General features: G+C 30.7%; 1 protein-coding gene across 1 annotated transcript; it reads left to right on the top strand.

The window, feature by feature from the left end:
• Positions 1-10948: 10948 nt before the first annotated feature.
• Positions 10949-13790, top strand: LOC21394348 (chaperone protein dnaJ 20, chloroplastic). The gene is made up of 2 exons (XM_010111031.2): positions 10949-11643; positions 13431-13790. The coding sequence occupies exons 1-2, from the start codon at positions 11179-11181 to the stop codon at positions 13566-13568; spliced, it is 603 nt and encodes a 200-aa protein (XP_010109333.1). The 5' UTR covers positions 10949-11178; the 3' UTR covers positions 13569-13790.
• Positions 13791-16124: the final 2334 nt, after the last annotated feature.

The following is a 16124-nucleotide window of genomic DNA, read 5'->3' as shown; positions in this document are numbered from 1 at the left end:
AAATCCTAATGCTATTTTGATCGGATCAAAAATAATTTTGAATTAAAAAATAAAATTGCTTTGTTTTGTTTATATTTAAATAAATATATGATTTGTTATATATAATATGTCCTTTTTTGTCTTCCTTGGAATGGAAGGCGGATACGCGAGCGATTAGTTCGATCTATTTCTTTAACTCCCCGTGAATTGTATACCTTCCAAACGGACCTTAAAATTTTTATTCTTTACTCTTTATTAATACTATTTTAATTAGTATAATTTTTCTACTAAAGGATATTAATTGAGATTAAAAATGAAAATATATAACTCATGTATTTTAAGGAGTAATTGTCTCTTTTTTCATGCAAAATAAACTCTGAAGCCTAGAGAAGAAAGAATCAATATAACAGATAATCATGTATTTTCAAATTTAATTAGATCGAGATTAGGTGGGTAAATAGAAGGAAATAGCATTTTGAATGAATAGTACCGATCTCTTTTTGTATATTTGACACCTGAACTTTTCAAGAAGTTACAATTTGATCCTAAATTAATTTTTTTTTGTCAATTTGTCTTTGAACTTAATATTTTTAGTAGTTTTAGTCCTTGCCCAAAAATTGACAATAATCAACATTCAGTAGAAGTAATCATGTGCTCGCCACGCAAAACTTTAATTTTACAAAAATAAATCATATAATATTAAAAATTTACTAATTTTCAAGGATTTTTCGGGCCATGATAACATTTTGCCTCTTATTATATTGGTAAAATTTCAGGTTATCTCGCGTTGAGCATGTGATTACTCCATTGAATTTTAAAAATTTTATTTGAACTATTTTACGTCTGCGGATCAAAACTAACAAAAAAAAAAATATTAATTGTGCGAACCACTCATAGGAAGAGCCAAAATCTTACTCTAGCGGAGGCACCGATAAGAACTTTTTTTTAATTTCTTACCATTGTTTTATTTTTTTTTTTCTTTCAGTACTAACAATTTTTTTAAGAAATAAAATATAAATATAAAGATCAAGATTAATCCCCCAAGAAAAAGAGGTAAAGTTCACGATAATTAAGCGTCTTAAATGTATTCCATTAAAATTTTAATAGTTTTTTCTTTCTAGAAATTAAATGGTATTAATTATTGAAGCTAATAGATATGAAAAGTAATCAAAGCTTTTTATAAAAATGTAGATAAAAAAGTAATAATGGCTAAGATTATTCAGCCAAAAACATATATAGGGCTATGTCATTAAGTGAGAAAACTCTTTAAATAACTTAAATATTACTGTGATAGGTTCAAGAATAAAATTAAGAGGGGACCGCATTAGAGAAGAAAAGTATTTTGATGGCGATACATCTGAAAACTTGTTAAAAACATTGAATAGAAAAACTTAGCAGAGGCCCATGCCATCACTCCTCGCCGCATAGTTCTGTGGGTGACTACTCAGAAAAAGGGGAAAAAAAAAAATTTATTGGAGGCGAAACTATTACAGTTTTAATGTTAATTATAGGAAACTTCTCTCATAGGACTAATAAAAATAAATTATTAGTAGTTTTTTACTTTTTAATTGTCAGATTTATATCAAAAATTGTCCATCATGTATATTTTTTTAATCTAATATGATTTTAACTAGATCTAACGGTTAAAAAACTAATTCTACCAACATGTTGGTCTACCAAATAAACTCTCTTATAATAATTTAGAGACTAATAACGCTAATAATCTTTTTGTTACTCTATATTTTTTTTTTTACTTGAAAAGCTATCTTGACCTTTTCTTTTGGTGAAATGGGCATATGATCAATACTCCAGGGGTAATTTTTAAAAATACCTCTTGAAATGGAATTATTTTTTATTTTTACCTCTTAAAATTAGCTCATATATTTTTATCTTTTAGATTAGAACTAATCAAAACGTATAATTTTTTTTTTTTTTTAAAATGAGTACTTTTAATAAGTCAGTTACTTAAATAGGTAAAATTTGTAATTTTCTCATACCCAAGACGACTAAAACAGAGCCTAAAGGGATCTAGAAAGTGATTCAACATGCAAGTGAGGAGTAAGTACGAAAACTACTCTCATGTCTCGTTTATTTTACCGATTTGAGTTTTTAATTTCAATTTTACTATAATTAAAAATTCTCACAAAAAATCACATTTAACTTTTTCTGCTACAGTAAAAAAACTCACATAAAATTATATATCAGCTCAATTTAAAAACTAAAATCAACAAATTGAATGAGGCTTTAGGGTTCGTTTGGTACGAGGATTCAAACTAGGGTAATTCTAATTATGATTCTGGAATCAGAACCATGATTCGTGATTTTGGGTTCAAATCATAATTCTGAAACTATGATTCAGAATCAGGGGTTTGAATCACCTTGAATCAAGACTGGAGGTAGTTTTAGAATCATGATTTGAGCTAATTTAAAACATCACATCAGATTCTGAATACTGATTCTGAATCATGATTTAAAATCATTGTAAATAAACATTAATTATGAATCAGAATCCATAATCATAATTTTAAATCTATTTATTAAATGCACGCTTAGTCTCAGCATAAACAAAAACCTAACGTGACAAAAAGAAAGACACTTAAGGCCTCGTTCGTTTCGATGATTCGAGTTTAGAATTTGAGTTAAGATGTGATTGTATGTGAGAACTTTTTACTGTAGCAAAAAAGTTAGATATGATTATTTGTGAGAGCTTTTTACTGTAACAAAACTTAAATTTTAAACTCGAATTAGCGAAACGAACGAAGCCTTATTCCTTCAAAATACTTGAGTCATAAAGCTGACTCTAGTCTATAAAATGGACGACTATTTTCAACTTCTAGAAATATTATTGTGTCACTATATAACGTGTCAATATATAATCACTATATTCTTAAAGTGTTCCTTGTACGCGCTAAGCTTAAAGTTGAAAATATTGCTAGGAATTATTTTTATTTCATGCCTTTAAAGAATTGGTGTATTTGCATTTTGATGCTTGACGCATAAAATGACACATTTTAAGTCTCAAGCTTGAGTCTTAACGATAGTGATATTCTTATTCACCTAACATTCAATCTTTTGACAATATTAGCCATGTATGTCATGGTTAGGAAAAAAGTTGGAACGAAAAGAAAATGGCCTTAACCAACGAAAGCCAACGAATGGGAAATTTTAGGGGTTAAATCCCTAAATTTTTAACTCTACTAAACAAAATAATTAACACTGTTAGACCTTAAACTCTTTAATAAGTGACAACTGATATGGATTAATATAGAAAGATATTTTAGTAAAACAATTGATTTGTGTTTATTTATTTTATATACTTAAATTAAAATAATTAATTCTGTTTTAATATTTTTTTTTATAAAAAATTTAAATTTTAAATGTAAGAATTAGGAATAATTTGTATATACATTTACTTCAAAATTCAACAAATGTATGACAAAAAAAAACAAAAAAAAACAAAAATAAAAGAAAGTGCATCTGGAACTGAACGAGGGAGAGAGAGAGGCCTGCCATGGAGGGGTGGATTGGAGGAGGTGGGGAGTAGTTGGGATCGTCGGGAGACGCTTGCAGAGGAGTTGAGTCGGCAGGAGGAGATTGCGGAGAAGGGCTCGGCGCGACAATGGGTTTCCCGTGGATGGATCTGGTGCTCGCAGCCGCGGAGGTAGGCTCGACCATGACGGTGAAGGTTGCGATTGTGCTTAATCTAAATCTGGTGAATATTGAATATCCCTCTCTCTCTGGTGGGGTTTCTGATCTGGGTTCTTTGCGTTTGAACCTGATTTTCTTTTCTTTTTTTTGTTGGTCTTTCTTATAGATCAATGTGAAGTTAGAATCTTTCACTGGACTTTGAGATCTCAGTCATATTGTTACGAATTTAAAACGGTTATGTTTGAATTTATAGGCTTTTATGTATTTTTATTATTTGTTTCTTAGATTTGGTTGGATTTTCTTGGTATAGGGTGTTGCCTATATGACCAATATTAGATTTGGTGAACATTGCATCTCTTTTTACGGATTCCTTTCCGGTTTGAAGAAAGAAGCTCTGCGTGAGTGTTAGTTGTATGCAGATGAAATGGTTATGAGGAACTCTGTTTTTTATTTTTTGTTTTTTCTATTGTTGTTTATTTTATTAGGGGCATTTGAGGCTTTTCACCATAAAAGGGCTCACGTAATTTTTGAGGATGTTTGGTACCTAGATTCGTTCCTTGATTCGAATCATGGTTCGTGGTTCGCTACAGTATTTTCTCTCATAAAAAATATACGTAAATTAAAAATAGTTCTAATCACATAGTTCTAATTCATGAACCAAACGTCTCCATGTCTGAAAAACTGTGAGGCAATTAATGAAATTAGACGGAAATGTTTAAATCGCCAATTACAGACTTTTTTTGATACCTTAATATATTGATAGATTAAGTTTTTTATTTGTTAAATTTGTATAATATCATATAAAAATTAAAAAATGCATAAATTTAACGGTTAAAAAATCTGATCTTTCAATACGTTAAGCGTATTACAAAATTTCTCTTAATTTACTAAATTCAAAAAAATAGAAACCAAAATGTCATCTATTAAAAAGTTTAAAGGCGTTAATTACTCAAAAAAAAAAAAAAAAAAACTACAAACTTTCCTTTGCAATTATTTTTAGGTCCATTTAGGATTTGGAGGGTCTATCATAATTTAAATGCTAATCGAGGACGCTTAACATCAAATCGTAGTTATAACTTATAACCGTAAAAAATTTATTGCTTGTTGAACAAAAATACCACTATTGTAATGGACTCAAACCTTAGAAGTTAAAATTGTACCATTTGGGTTGTTAGGAATCAAGTGGACCAATTCTTCAAGGTTTAAAAGTAAAACCACTTTTTTCCCTAACACAGGCAAAAGGAAATTAGACTCTTCTTACCTTTTAGTTAAAGGAGATTGAGATCCCGTTCATTTTACCGATTTAAGTTTAGAATTTGAGTTTGTTACAGTAAAAAGTTCTTAGAAACAGTCATATCTAACTTTTTACTACAGTAAAAAACTCTCACATAAAGTCACATCTCAACTCAAATTAAAAACTCAAATTAACGAACTAAACAGACCCTGAATTAATTGTCCTCATCGATCCGCACGGATTGTGTTGTACTAGGAGGACTTTAGGTGAAGGGCTACATATCACCATCGTATGCAAGTCATTGATACAACTTCTAGACAAAAGAAAGAAAGAAAAAGAAAAAAAAGTCCTTATTTTTCAACTAAAAGAAGTAATTTATAGCCACCAACCAAATGATGCATTTGTGCGAATTTGAATTTTGATGGTTTCATTTCTCGTATAAAATAGGATTTTTTACCATTTTAACCATGCATTTCATACCCTTACCATTTTTTGTTTGCTTCAAAGCATTACTCTTCTTATCTTTAACGATAGAATATGATGCCTTTATATTCTTTGTTTTCAAATGATGTCTTTATACATAAATGAGTAAATTGTACTATTACACCCATAATTATTTGTTCTTACATAATAAATCCCGAACTTTAAATTTTAACAAAATGGACCTTAAACTTTAAAATTAATTGCAATTGAAGTTCAATAGTTAATGGCGTTATCAAATTAATAGTTAAAGATACAAAATTTACACATGATATGGTTTGAATTTACCTTTTGTGTGTGACTCTTGTGTCTTAATCCGATACTTATCAAATATTTGTTAGTTATTGGACCTCAATTACATGCGATTCTAAAGTTCATGGTGAATTATGAAAATCTATTTCTCAATTTTAAGTTAGAAAACTAGTCTCAGCCAAAACAAAAGCCTAACAAGGAGAAGCAATTTTGAAACAGACACTTATCCCTCTAAGATGGTTTAATCATAAACTAATTCCGAGCCATGAAAGAGGACTTTTTTCAGCTTCTAGAAGAGTATGTGTCATTATATCCTTAAACTGTTGCTCACGATAAGCGCTAAGCTTGAAGTTGAAAATATTGTTAGGGTTATTTTTGTTTTTTGCGTTTAGAATTGTTGTCGTCCAACGCTTGACATATAAATGACACATTTTTACTCTCAAGATTTGATTCGTTTACAATAAAAGAACACGTTTGTCTATCAGACGTTTTATTTTTTTGATGATTTTACTGAGGGCCAATGAAATGGAAATTTTAGAGATTTGGGCTTGAACATTAGCCAGGGAAGCTCAACATCAACCGTAGCTATAAAACGTAGAAAACTTAATGCTTTTTGAACAGAAGTACAGATAGGGAGTTCTAAATTCAAGTAATAGTTTTTATATTTTATTATCATTTATTTTAGCTTTTTAATTTAATTTTAGTTTGTTTTTAGCTTATTGTCTGTCTTAATCATTATTTTGTTATCGTTTTGTAAACGGATTATAAATAACCACATTAACTATTACATTAGGAAGACTTGAATATTAAAAATTGAATTTAAAATTTGAGTGTTTTTTCTCCAATTTAGGACTTTTTCCTTTGTGGGGTTTTTTTTAGTTAGATCTGAACCGTTGAATCCCATTTTCCGTTTGAATTAAAGGCCAATAAAATTCTGTTCTATCAATTTTGCTGCATCAAGTATCATTATGGTGATGGATTCAAACTTTAGAGTTTTAAATTATACGGTTTTAGAGATAAATGGACAATGCCAATTCTTTGAGGGTTAAAATTGAAATGACATTTTTAAGTTGACTTTCTTTCCTTTTAGGTAAAGGAAGTTGAGATTAGTTGTCCTACCCGTTTGCAACATTCAAACCATACCAAAATAGCTCAGTTGGAGTTAGGAGGTTTCTACGACGGAACATGCCAGTCTTCATAAATATGATGCACATCTTGCTATGCAAAATAAAATTTGACAAGTTTTCTATAAAAACAAAAAAAAAACAAAAAAATTGACACGTAAGATTTTCGAGACAAATGCGCTGATTATTTTCTTTGAGCAATTCTATGTATTTTGATTTTATAAAACAACAAACAATAAAATGACGGAATCTTTTTTTTAGGAGCTTGAATTAAGCCAACAATTTTAAATTAAACTAACAGTTCAATTCACTATTTAGAATTTAACTCTTCAAAATTATGAATTTATATGGTAGTATCGCTAGTGAAGTTGATTTTTTTTTAATTTGTGTGGAAGGTGATTTCCAACGGTCGAATTTGTATTAGAGGATTAATGATCAATTCACGAAGTAGTAGATGTTTAATCCGTTTATCTACAATTGGCCTAGCAAGTATGCAATAAAATAAAATGTGAGAATTAAAGAGAGACGCCGGAATTTACAGTGGTTCACTCATAATGAAATGTTATATCCACTGTAGTGTATGGATTTTCACTATGAGTGTAGAAAATATTACAAAAAAGCTTAAAAAAGCTTGAGAGAGAGACAATAATGGAGGAAAGAGAGAGAGAGAGCGGCTTTAAGGCGTATTTTGAAGTAATGCGTAAGTTGGGATCCTCTTTGTGCTGAGGAAAGGCCTCCTTTTATAGTTGTAAGCTCTTGCTGTTCATTTATGTTTAGTTTTTCTTTCTTGAATAGAGTTGACTTTTCTTATTGTGTTTTTATTCTTATTTCCTTGTAGATTTCGTATTTTCTGGGATTTAAACCGTCTTTGGTGCGATTTGATAGCTTCCCAAAATCTTGAAATAGAGTGTTTCGCGGAAGACTCTCATAATATTTCTTAGGACGGTCGACTCCTCTACTATGTCAAGTAGTTGTGGTTGACTCCAGATGTTGCAGTTGTTTTGAGTTGATATTAGATTTGGGTCGTCTTCTAATAGTCATAAGCTTCTGATTCCTTTTGAAAGGTCTACTCGGCTGATAGTCTTTAAGTCTAGTCGACTCGAGTTGACACATATACGGTCGAGATTGAGTGGTGAAATCTGACCTCAACAGTAAGCCATCTGCCAAGAAGCTCGACCAAGAAGCTCTTTCTCCTCTCCCTTGTGTTGTCGCCATCTGCCAAAGAATGACCCAGGTGATCTCAAAACTTTTTCTTGAAATTTCTGTTGGTCTCCGAATCGAATTCGGATGCGGAAGCGTGGGGGGAGCGGATGGTGTATAACAAAAATTTTCATAAAACCTTTGAGATACTCTATAGATTATATTAATTTATGCATAAATAAATTAATCACATTAATTTATTTATTAAGAACTCAATTATGAATAATACCTGGTGGCCGATTAGGATGATAACTTGAGTTCTTTGACCTCGAACAATCCTTGCTCCAAAGCTTTGTGTTTAGAAAACCAATGTCTACCACGTCAATTCTTAGAATCCACGAAGACGTGTATATGGGCACACATGAGACAAAACGGGTTATAATAAACACTCGAATTTCCACAAACACCAATGCATGCACGATGTGAAATTTTTGGAGAAAATTTTTTCCTTCCCTTGCTCTAAGAGAATTTCGGCCATAATACTTTATTAGGTCAAAAATCATTTCGAAAATTATCTCAAAAATTGTGTCTACAATTTTCTACTATTCTCTTATTTATAGAGTAGAAGTCAAACTTCTAGAATGAATCTAATCTCTATCTCCAAGATAAAGCTTGTTAATTATCTCCTATTTGAATTTCAAACAAAATCTCTCATTCACTTATCCTTAGTGTGGCCGGCCACCTTAGGGAATTCTCATCCTTGTGTGGCGCCAATTTGCAGATAGGGAAGGAAGAGAAAATCATCCTTTATCCTGTAGTCCAATTTTGACTCAAATTCAAATTTCAATTTAAGTCAAACTTAAATTATTTTGAATTCTAAATTGAACAACTTATCAAATAAGTTTAAATGGATAAATCTAGATGTGTTCAAATTTAAATTTAAATAATCACATTATTTAAATAATAATTAATTCTCAATTAATTATTTTCGAGTGTTTAATTTTAAAATTTCGTAATTCTAAATTTTCTATTTTGCCCTTTGTGTCTGGTAGAATTACTAGGACGACGCGGGGACTAATGAACCTATAATCCCGAGCTCCAATAAAATTAATAATTAATTAAACACTTTAATTAATTAATTAATTCTATTAATTCCAATAGTTACTCCACTATAAACTTGGAATTGCACTATCGAAATTATAGACATAAATTACTTCTAAAATGTGAAGTGTCCATTTGATATAGTCACTGCATATAGATCAAATCCTCCAGAAATAATTCATAATTAGAGCAATGTAAAATCCGTTAATCTCTCTAATTACTTCTTTATCCTTGAGTACTATTGATTCTCTAATGGACAGTGATTCATAAAACACATTCATGAATCGGAGCTCCTACTGGTCCAAGTACCGAATCAACCCTCAAGCGAATTATTTATCTACTTCTTTCTCAAGAAGGAATGGATTCCATCTTGTATAATAACATCCCGGCTACCTACTTCATCATGTTTCCAAAATACAAGGAATAGGATTCAGGATCTCAGAATCCGTACCGAGTAAATTAAAAGACACAAATCTATAAATAGGAGTATGTTAAGAACTCAAGATTAAGATCATTCTTTATATGACCATCGGTAGACTCAATTAGAATTTCTATACTTTACGAAAATTATTAGAAATTCATATTGTGTCTGTGTCCTTGTTTCACATAATCTCATTATGTGAAATACGCTCATTCAATATCTCACCATATTAACAGTGCGGATAACACCGTTCCATTCTAAATGGGAATGACATGTATTAATAATGTTTTACTTAAAGATTCTGAACTTTAATTAAATTCATTATGGACATTGCTTTTTGATTATTATCCTTAAACATTATCCTCTCGTATATAACACTTATATACAATGTTTAAGGTTATATAAATAATCATGAAATTTTTATTGATATTTATAAAATATTCATAAATATATACACATAAAATAATGAATAAACTATTTTATTATATAAATAATAAATATCTTATTATATCTTATACTTATAGGATACTATTCCCAATAATTTCTTCCTTGTTTAGGCACGATTCTTGTTATGGATGCCTTTTCGCATGTTGCCTTCTTGATTTTTGGTTTAGAACATCGTTTTCTAGAGCTTGTAATAATTGGTTCTTGTGGATTCCAAGTTGCTTGAGTTGTTTTTTCTTCTTTCCCTGTCTTTGTCCTTGAAAATAATATGAACAAATCTTGACAAAGTTTTAGGAATCGTACCTGATTACGGCTTCTTTTCTTAGAGCGTTATTTAATTTTTTTTGTAATTAAAAATTTTAAAAAAATATCACATTTACACTTAAATTAAAAATTTAAATTCACAAAATAAACGAAGCATTCAAAACTCAAAAATAATAAATTTGTAGAGTTGGGAATCTTGTTACCTTGGCAATGGCCATAAATACGTGCATATCTCGAGACGCAATTGAAATTGGACTTGTAAGAATATACTTTTTTATATATTATATTATTAATTGAGAATTTTCTGAGACATGCTCTGCATTTTTTCTTTCAGCAATCTCTCTCTGTTTTTTTTTTTTTAAGGAATACTCCTCTTATTATTATTATTATTTTAAAGGAACACTCCTCTTATTTTGATTTTATGCTATAATATTTATGTATTATTCATTTCATCGATTTAAATTTTTAATTTTAAATTTTTACAGTTAAAATTTTTTAAAAAATGTCATATTTAATTTTTTTTTATTACAATTAAAAATTCTTATATCAATTTAAATTAAAAATTAAAATCTGTAAAAGGAAGAGACATTAGTATTAAAAATGAAACTTATCACTTCAAAACTCAAATATTGGACATTTTAAAGTTACTTTCCTACTAAAAAAACAAAACCAAAAAAAAAAAAAAAGAAAAGAAAAAAGAGGAGGTGATCATCACGTTTCTTTCTTTTTGTTCTTCTTCTTTTTCTTTACATGGGACCCTCCCTCCACTGCGATCTCACCTATTTCTTCCAGAAAGAAAAAAATAACAATAAATAAAATAAAATAAAGAAACGTCCCTATATAAAGCAAGGTAATATCTATCCCAAACTCCACAAGCTTCTCAAATCCACTCCACAAGTGTTTCCTTCATTCTTTATACTTCTACGAAAATAAATTTTAAAAAAAAATATTCCATCCAGTCTAATCTCCTCCAGAAAAAGTAAAAATAAAACAAAACTATAGAATAAGATCAGAGAAACCTAGAGAGAGAGAGAGAGAGAGAGAGAGAGAGAGAGTGTGTGTGAGAGAGGAGTGAGAGAGAAAGAGTGGAGATGCGATGCAATGGGTTAGCGATCTCAGGAGGAAGCGATTCTCGCTTCTTCTTCCCTACCAATTCCTCGACGATCTACACCGCCAGCGCCAGAAACCCTAGCTCCACCGTTCTTTTCCCGGGCCGGCCCGTTTTCTCGACCCGGATTCGGGCGACACCGAGGGCTTCTGCGGCGGCGGCGGTGGTCGGCGACCGGGTTGCGGAATTGAGCTTCTACGAGCTGCTGGGGATCCCGGAGTCGGGATCGTTGGGGGAGATAAAGCAGGCGTACAAGCAGCTGGCGAGGAAGTACCACCCCGACGTATCGCCGCCGGGTCGGGTCGAGGAGTACACGCGGACGTTCATTCGGGTCCAGGAGGCCTACGAGACGCTCTCCGATCCGCGCCTCCGAGCCATCTACGACCGCGACATGGCCAAGGGGCTTCACCTAGCTTTCTCCGCCCGGAGAAGATACCAATCCGACGAGGTATTTTTGTTTTTTATGGGTTAATTAATGTGATTTTTGCTTATTTTTTGGGTTAATTTTATTTACGGCCATTGAAATTCGATTTTAAGAGTTTCTAATGCTGTTTCTGACTCTCTGAGGAATGCAATTTTGTCGGATTTGGGTTTGTAGAGTCACAAATTGAAGGTGGAGAGAAAAACAATTTGAGAAATTAAAGAAAATTAACAACTTCTAGTGCTTGTAATCAATTTCTTCAGAAAAGAAAATAATAATGGAAGGAGTAATCTGATAAAATCAACTTTTACCAATCCAACAATAAATTTTTATTTTTATTTACTTTTGTTTTTTTATGGGTTAGTTTTGTGATTTTCGCTTCTTTTTTGCGGTTAATTTCAGTTACACTATCGAAATTCCTTTTTGAGAGTTTCTAAATACTGTCTCTGTTCAATTTCGTCGGATTTGGGTTTATAGAGTCGCAATTGAAGCATGAGAGAAAAGGAAGAGAAAAAGAAATTATAGAAAAAATAAGTAATGGGAGTAATCGGATATGAAATTTGTGAAATTGGAGTTTCGGTTTTCATCTGTTGGGTTGTTAATTTCTTGTTGGTGTACTGATATGGGAAAATCAAGTGTATTTGTGATCTTATTCATCTTCTTGTTTTGATGATAACTGATTGTTTAATTTTCTAGAAATTTATCTTGGCTTAGATCCCACTGCTTGTCTTTATTTAATAATAAAAAATAAAAAAAAAGTTGACGAAATGACACAGAATTATGACATAAGTTGTCAGTTGAGATAAATTTCTAAGATTGTGGACTTTGGTATCACTATATGAAGTACTGGGTCTAAATATAAAGTGGTTTCCTGGGTCTGTTTTAGTACGATGGTCAGCTAGTTGTATTGTTTTTTCTTGTTTTCTTTCTTTTTCTTTTTTATTTTTTCTTTTTAAATCAATATTATATTTCTTTTTTGACTCAAAAAGAAAAAGTGTGTGTGTTTAGAAGAATGGTGTTTCATGCCTCTTCCTCCTCTTCTTCTTCTTCTTCTTCTTCTTCTTCTTCTATTTATTTTTTTAGTTTTTGTTCTGCTTCTTCGGCGTGAATATTAAATGCGTTTTGAGAAAGACTTTCTTCCTTTGCCTTTCTGAGTTATTGCTTTGCCTTTTAAGAAACCAATATCGACCGGCCCAACAACACTCTGAAAGTTGGTTTTATAATAATGATAATAATAATTACATCAGATTAAAAAAATAAAACTGATATAGATAAAAAAAAAAAAAATACAAAGCTAACGGTAATGTATTAATTTATCTTTTCTAATCCCGTTAGAGAAACTTCTAATAAATATTGTGGAAAGGAACCATGTGGAGATCCAAGTTACAGAGGTTTGACGGGTTGCATTTGGTTTATTGTTTTCTTCCCCCTGGTTTTAAAACTGGAATACGTAATAAAAATTACAAATTGCTAACAATTCATATGAGTGACGGACCTTCTTTAATCATTTCAATGTAACGTATCATTAGCGGAAAATACTATTTCTTGATCTACAGAGGAGAAAGAAGTATAGAAATATCTTCAGCATCATCAATGACATGATTTCCATCACAAAATGCTTTTTGTCAACCCTTGAATAGGGCTACCTTTTGTTTTTTTTTGTTTTAGTTTTTTTTTTCTTTCTTTTTATGTGCAGATACTTGTTCAAATTTACTTCTCCTCCTTGTTGGACAAAGTGTTTGACTATTAAACAAAGTGTTGGCCTGCGTAATCATTTTTGTATTTTTGTATTTTTTTTTTTTGTTTGGATTCAGGGAATGGAAGAGAAAAGTGAGTGGAAAAGTCATTGGCAATCTCAGCTATCAGAGCTTAAAAGGAGAAGCGTGAACAAGGATTCCAGAGGTAACATGTCATGGGGAGCTAGAATGCGCCGGCGAATGGAGGATTTATAAGAGTTCCTCTAATAATCTCTCTTTGTATATAATTTATAAGAGTCTTCCAATTACTGAACATCATTATCTACTTCCTTGCTGCTTTGCAACTCTGCAATGCAAAGAAAGTATTCAATGTACGAAATAGCTAGTTTCGATCCAGATTCTGTAACTTCTAGCTCTAGCTATGTTCCAAATTATAATTTAGTGTGCAAAGCGTTTTGAGATAGTACCTTTTATTCATCTTCTAGTCATGATTTTCAATAATGGTTTCCCCACAAGAACAACTAAAAAAGATTAATCCCAAAAAATACTTTTTCAACTCCGCACCAAATCCTATCATGGTCCCTTATTTTTAAACGTCTTCAAAATGATCTCGGACTATCTGTGTTAAATATGGGTAGAGAATAAATTATGTGTCTACCAATAATTTACGTGCCACCCAGGGATTAACTTATTGAATAATGGTTTGGGTTGATATTCATATTTTGTTCTTAGTATATTCTAAGGGCCTGTTTAGTTCTTGATTCGAGTTGAGATATGATTTTATGTGAAATTTTTATTATAGTAAAAAAGTTAGATGTGACTGTTTCTGAGAGTTTTTTTTACTGTAGTAAAACTATAATTCTAAACTCAAATCGGTAAAATGAACGGGATCTAAGTATTTTCAACCCACTTTAATAATTTAATCATCCATCACCATGAATCTTTTTTTTTTTTAAAACAATCAACTAAGAGAAAGATTAACTTTATCTCACCAAGATAGATCAGATTTGGTGTAAGATTTGGGACCATTTGTTTAATTAACACCCAAGAAAAGAATAGTCGAATTATTATGCTGAGTCATGTGACTACTTTGTTACATTTTATACATTGGCTATCAATCGAACTATTGTTGTCAGTGTTGGGAATAGTGTCCTAGAAGCATAAGATGTAATAGAATATTTATTATTTAATTAATAAAAAAGTTTATTCATTATTTTTATGTGCATATATTTATGAATATTTTATGAATATCAAATGAAAATTCCGTGATTATTTATGTAACCTTAAACATAGTATATAAGTGTTATATACGAGATGATAATGTTTAAGGATAATAATCAAAAACATTATTCATAATGAATTTAATTAAAGTTCAGAATCTTTAATTAAAACATTATTAATACATGTCATTCTCATTTAGAATGGAACGGTGCTATCCGCACTGTTAATATGGTGAGATATTGAATGAGTGTATTTCGCATAATGAGATTGTGTGGAACAGGGACACAGACACAATATGAATTTTTAATAATTTTCGTTAAGCATAAAAATTCTAATTGAGTCTACCGTTGGTCATATTTAGAATGATCTTAATCCTAAGTTCTTAACAAACTCCTATTTATGGATTTATGTCTTTTGATTTACTCGGTACGGATTCTGAGACCCTGAATCCCATTTCTTGTATTTTGGAGACATTATGAAATAGGTAGCCGAGAATGTTATTATACGAGATGGAATCCATTCCTTATTGAGAAAGAAGTAGATAAATAATTTTCTTGAGTGTTGATTCGGTACTTGTATTAGTAAGAGCGCTCTGGTTCATGAATGTGTTTTATGAATCACTATCCATTAGAGAATTAATGGTACTCAAGGATGAAGATATAATTAGAGAGGTTAGCGGATTCTACCTGACTCTAATTATGAATTATTTATGGAGGATTGATCTATATGCAATGACTATATCAAATGGACACTTCACAGTTTAGAAGTAATTAATGTCTATAATTTCGAGAGTTCAATTCCAAGTTTATAGTGGAGTAACTATTGGAATTAATAGAATTAATTAATTAATTAAAGTGTTTAATTAATTATTAATTTTATTGGAGCTCGGGATTATAGGTCCATTAGTCCCTGCGTCGTTCTTGTAATTCTACCAGACATAAAGGACAAAATGGGAATTTTAAAATTATGAAATTCTAAAAATTAAATACTCAAAAAATAATTAATTGAGAATTAATTATTATTTAAATAATGTGATTATTTAAATTTGAATTTGAATCATGAACATAATTTAAATTTATCCTTTTAAACTTATTTGATAAGTTGTTCAATTTATAATTCAAATTAATTTAAGTTTAACTTAAATTTGAATTTGAATTTGAATTAAAATTGGACTACAGGATAAAAGATGATTTCTCTTCCTTCCTTATCTGTAATTGGCGCCACACACAGGGTAAAAACCCTAAGGGGTGGCCGGCCACAAAGGATAAAGAAGATAGAAATTTTTTGTTCAAAATTCAAATAGGAGATAGATATTTGATTCCTTTTTTAAGTTTGACTTCTACTCTTTAAATATGAGAATGATAGAAAATTGTGGACACAATTTTAAAAACATTTTTCTGCCCTAACTTGTGAGTGTGGCCAAAATTCTCAAAAGGAAAAAGAGAGGAAAAATTTTTCTTCCAAAAATTTCACATCGTGCATGCGTTGGTGTTTGTGAAAATTTGAGTGTTTTTAAAACCTATTTTGTCTCACGTGTGCCCACACACACGTTTACGTGGAATCAAAGAATTGACGTGGAAGACTTTGGTT

The sequence above is a fragment of the Morus notabilis genome, unplaced genomic scaffold, assembly GCF_000414095.1.
Source record: "Morus notabilis unplaced genomic scaffold, ASM41409v2 Scaffold1055, whole genome shotgun sequence".
Taxonomy (NCBI): Eukaryota; Viridiplantae; Streptophyta; class Magnoliopsida; order Rosales; family Moraceae; genus Morus; species Morus notabilis.
The sequence above is the reverse complement of the archived record's forward strand: the minus strand, read 5'-3'. Positions and strand labels throughout refer to the sequence as shown.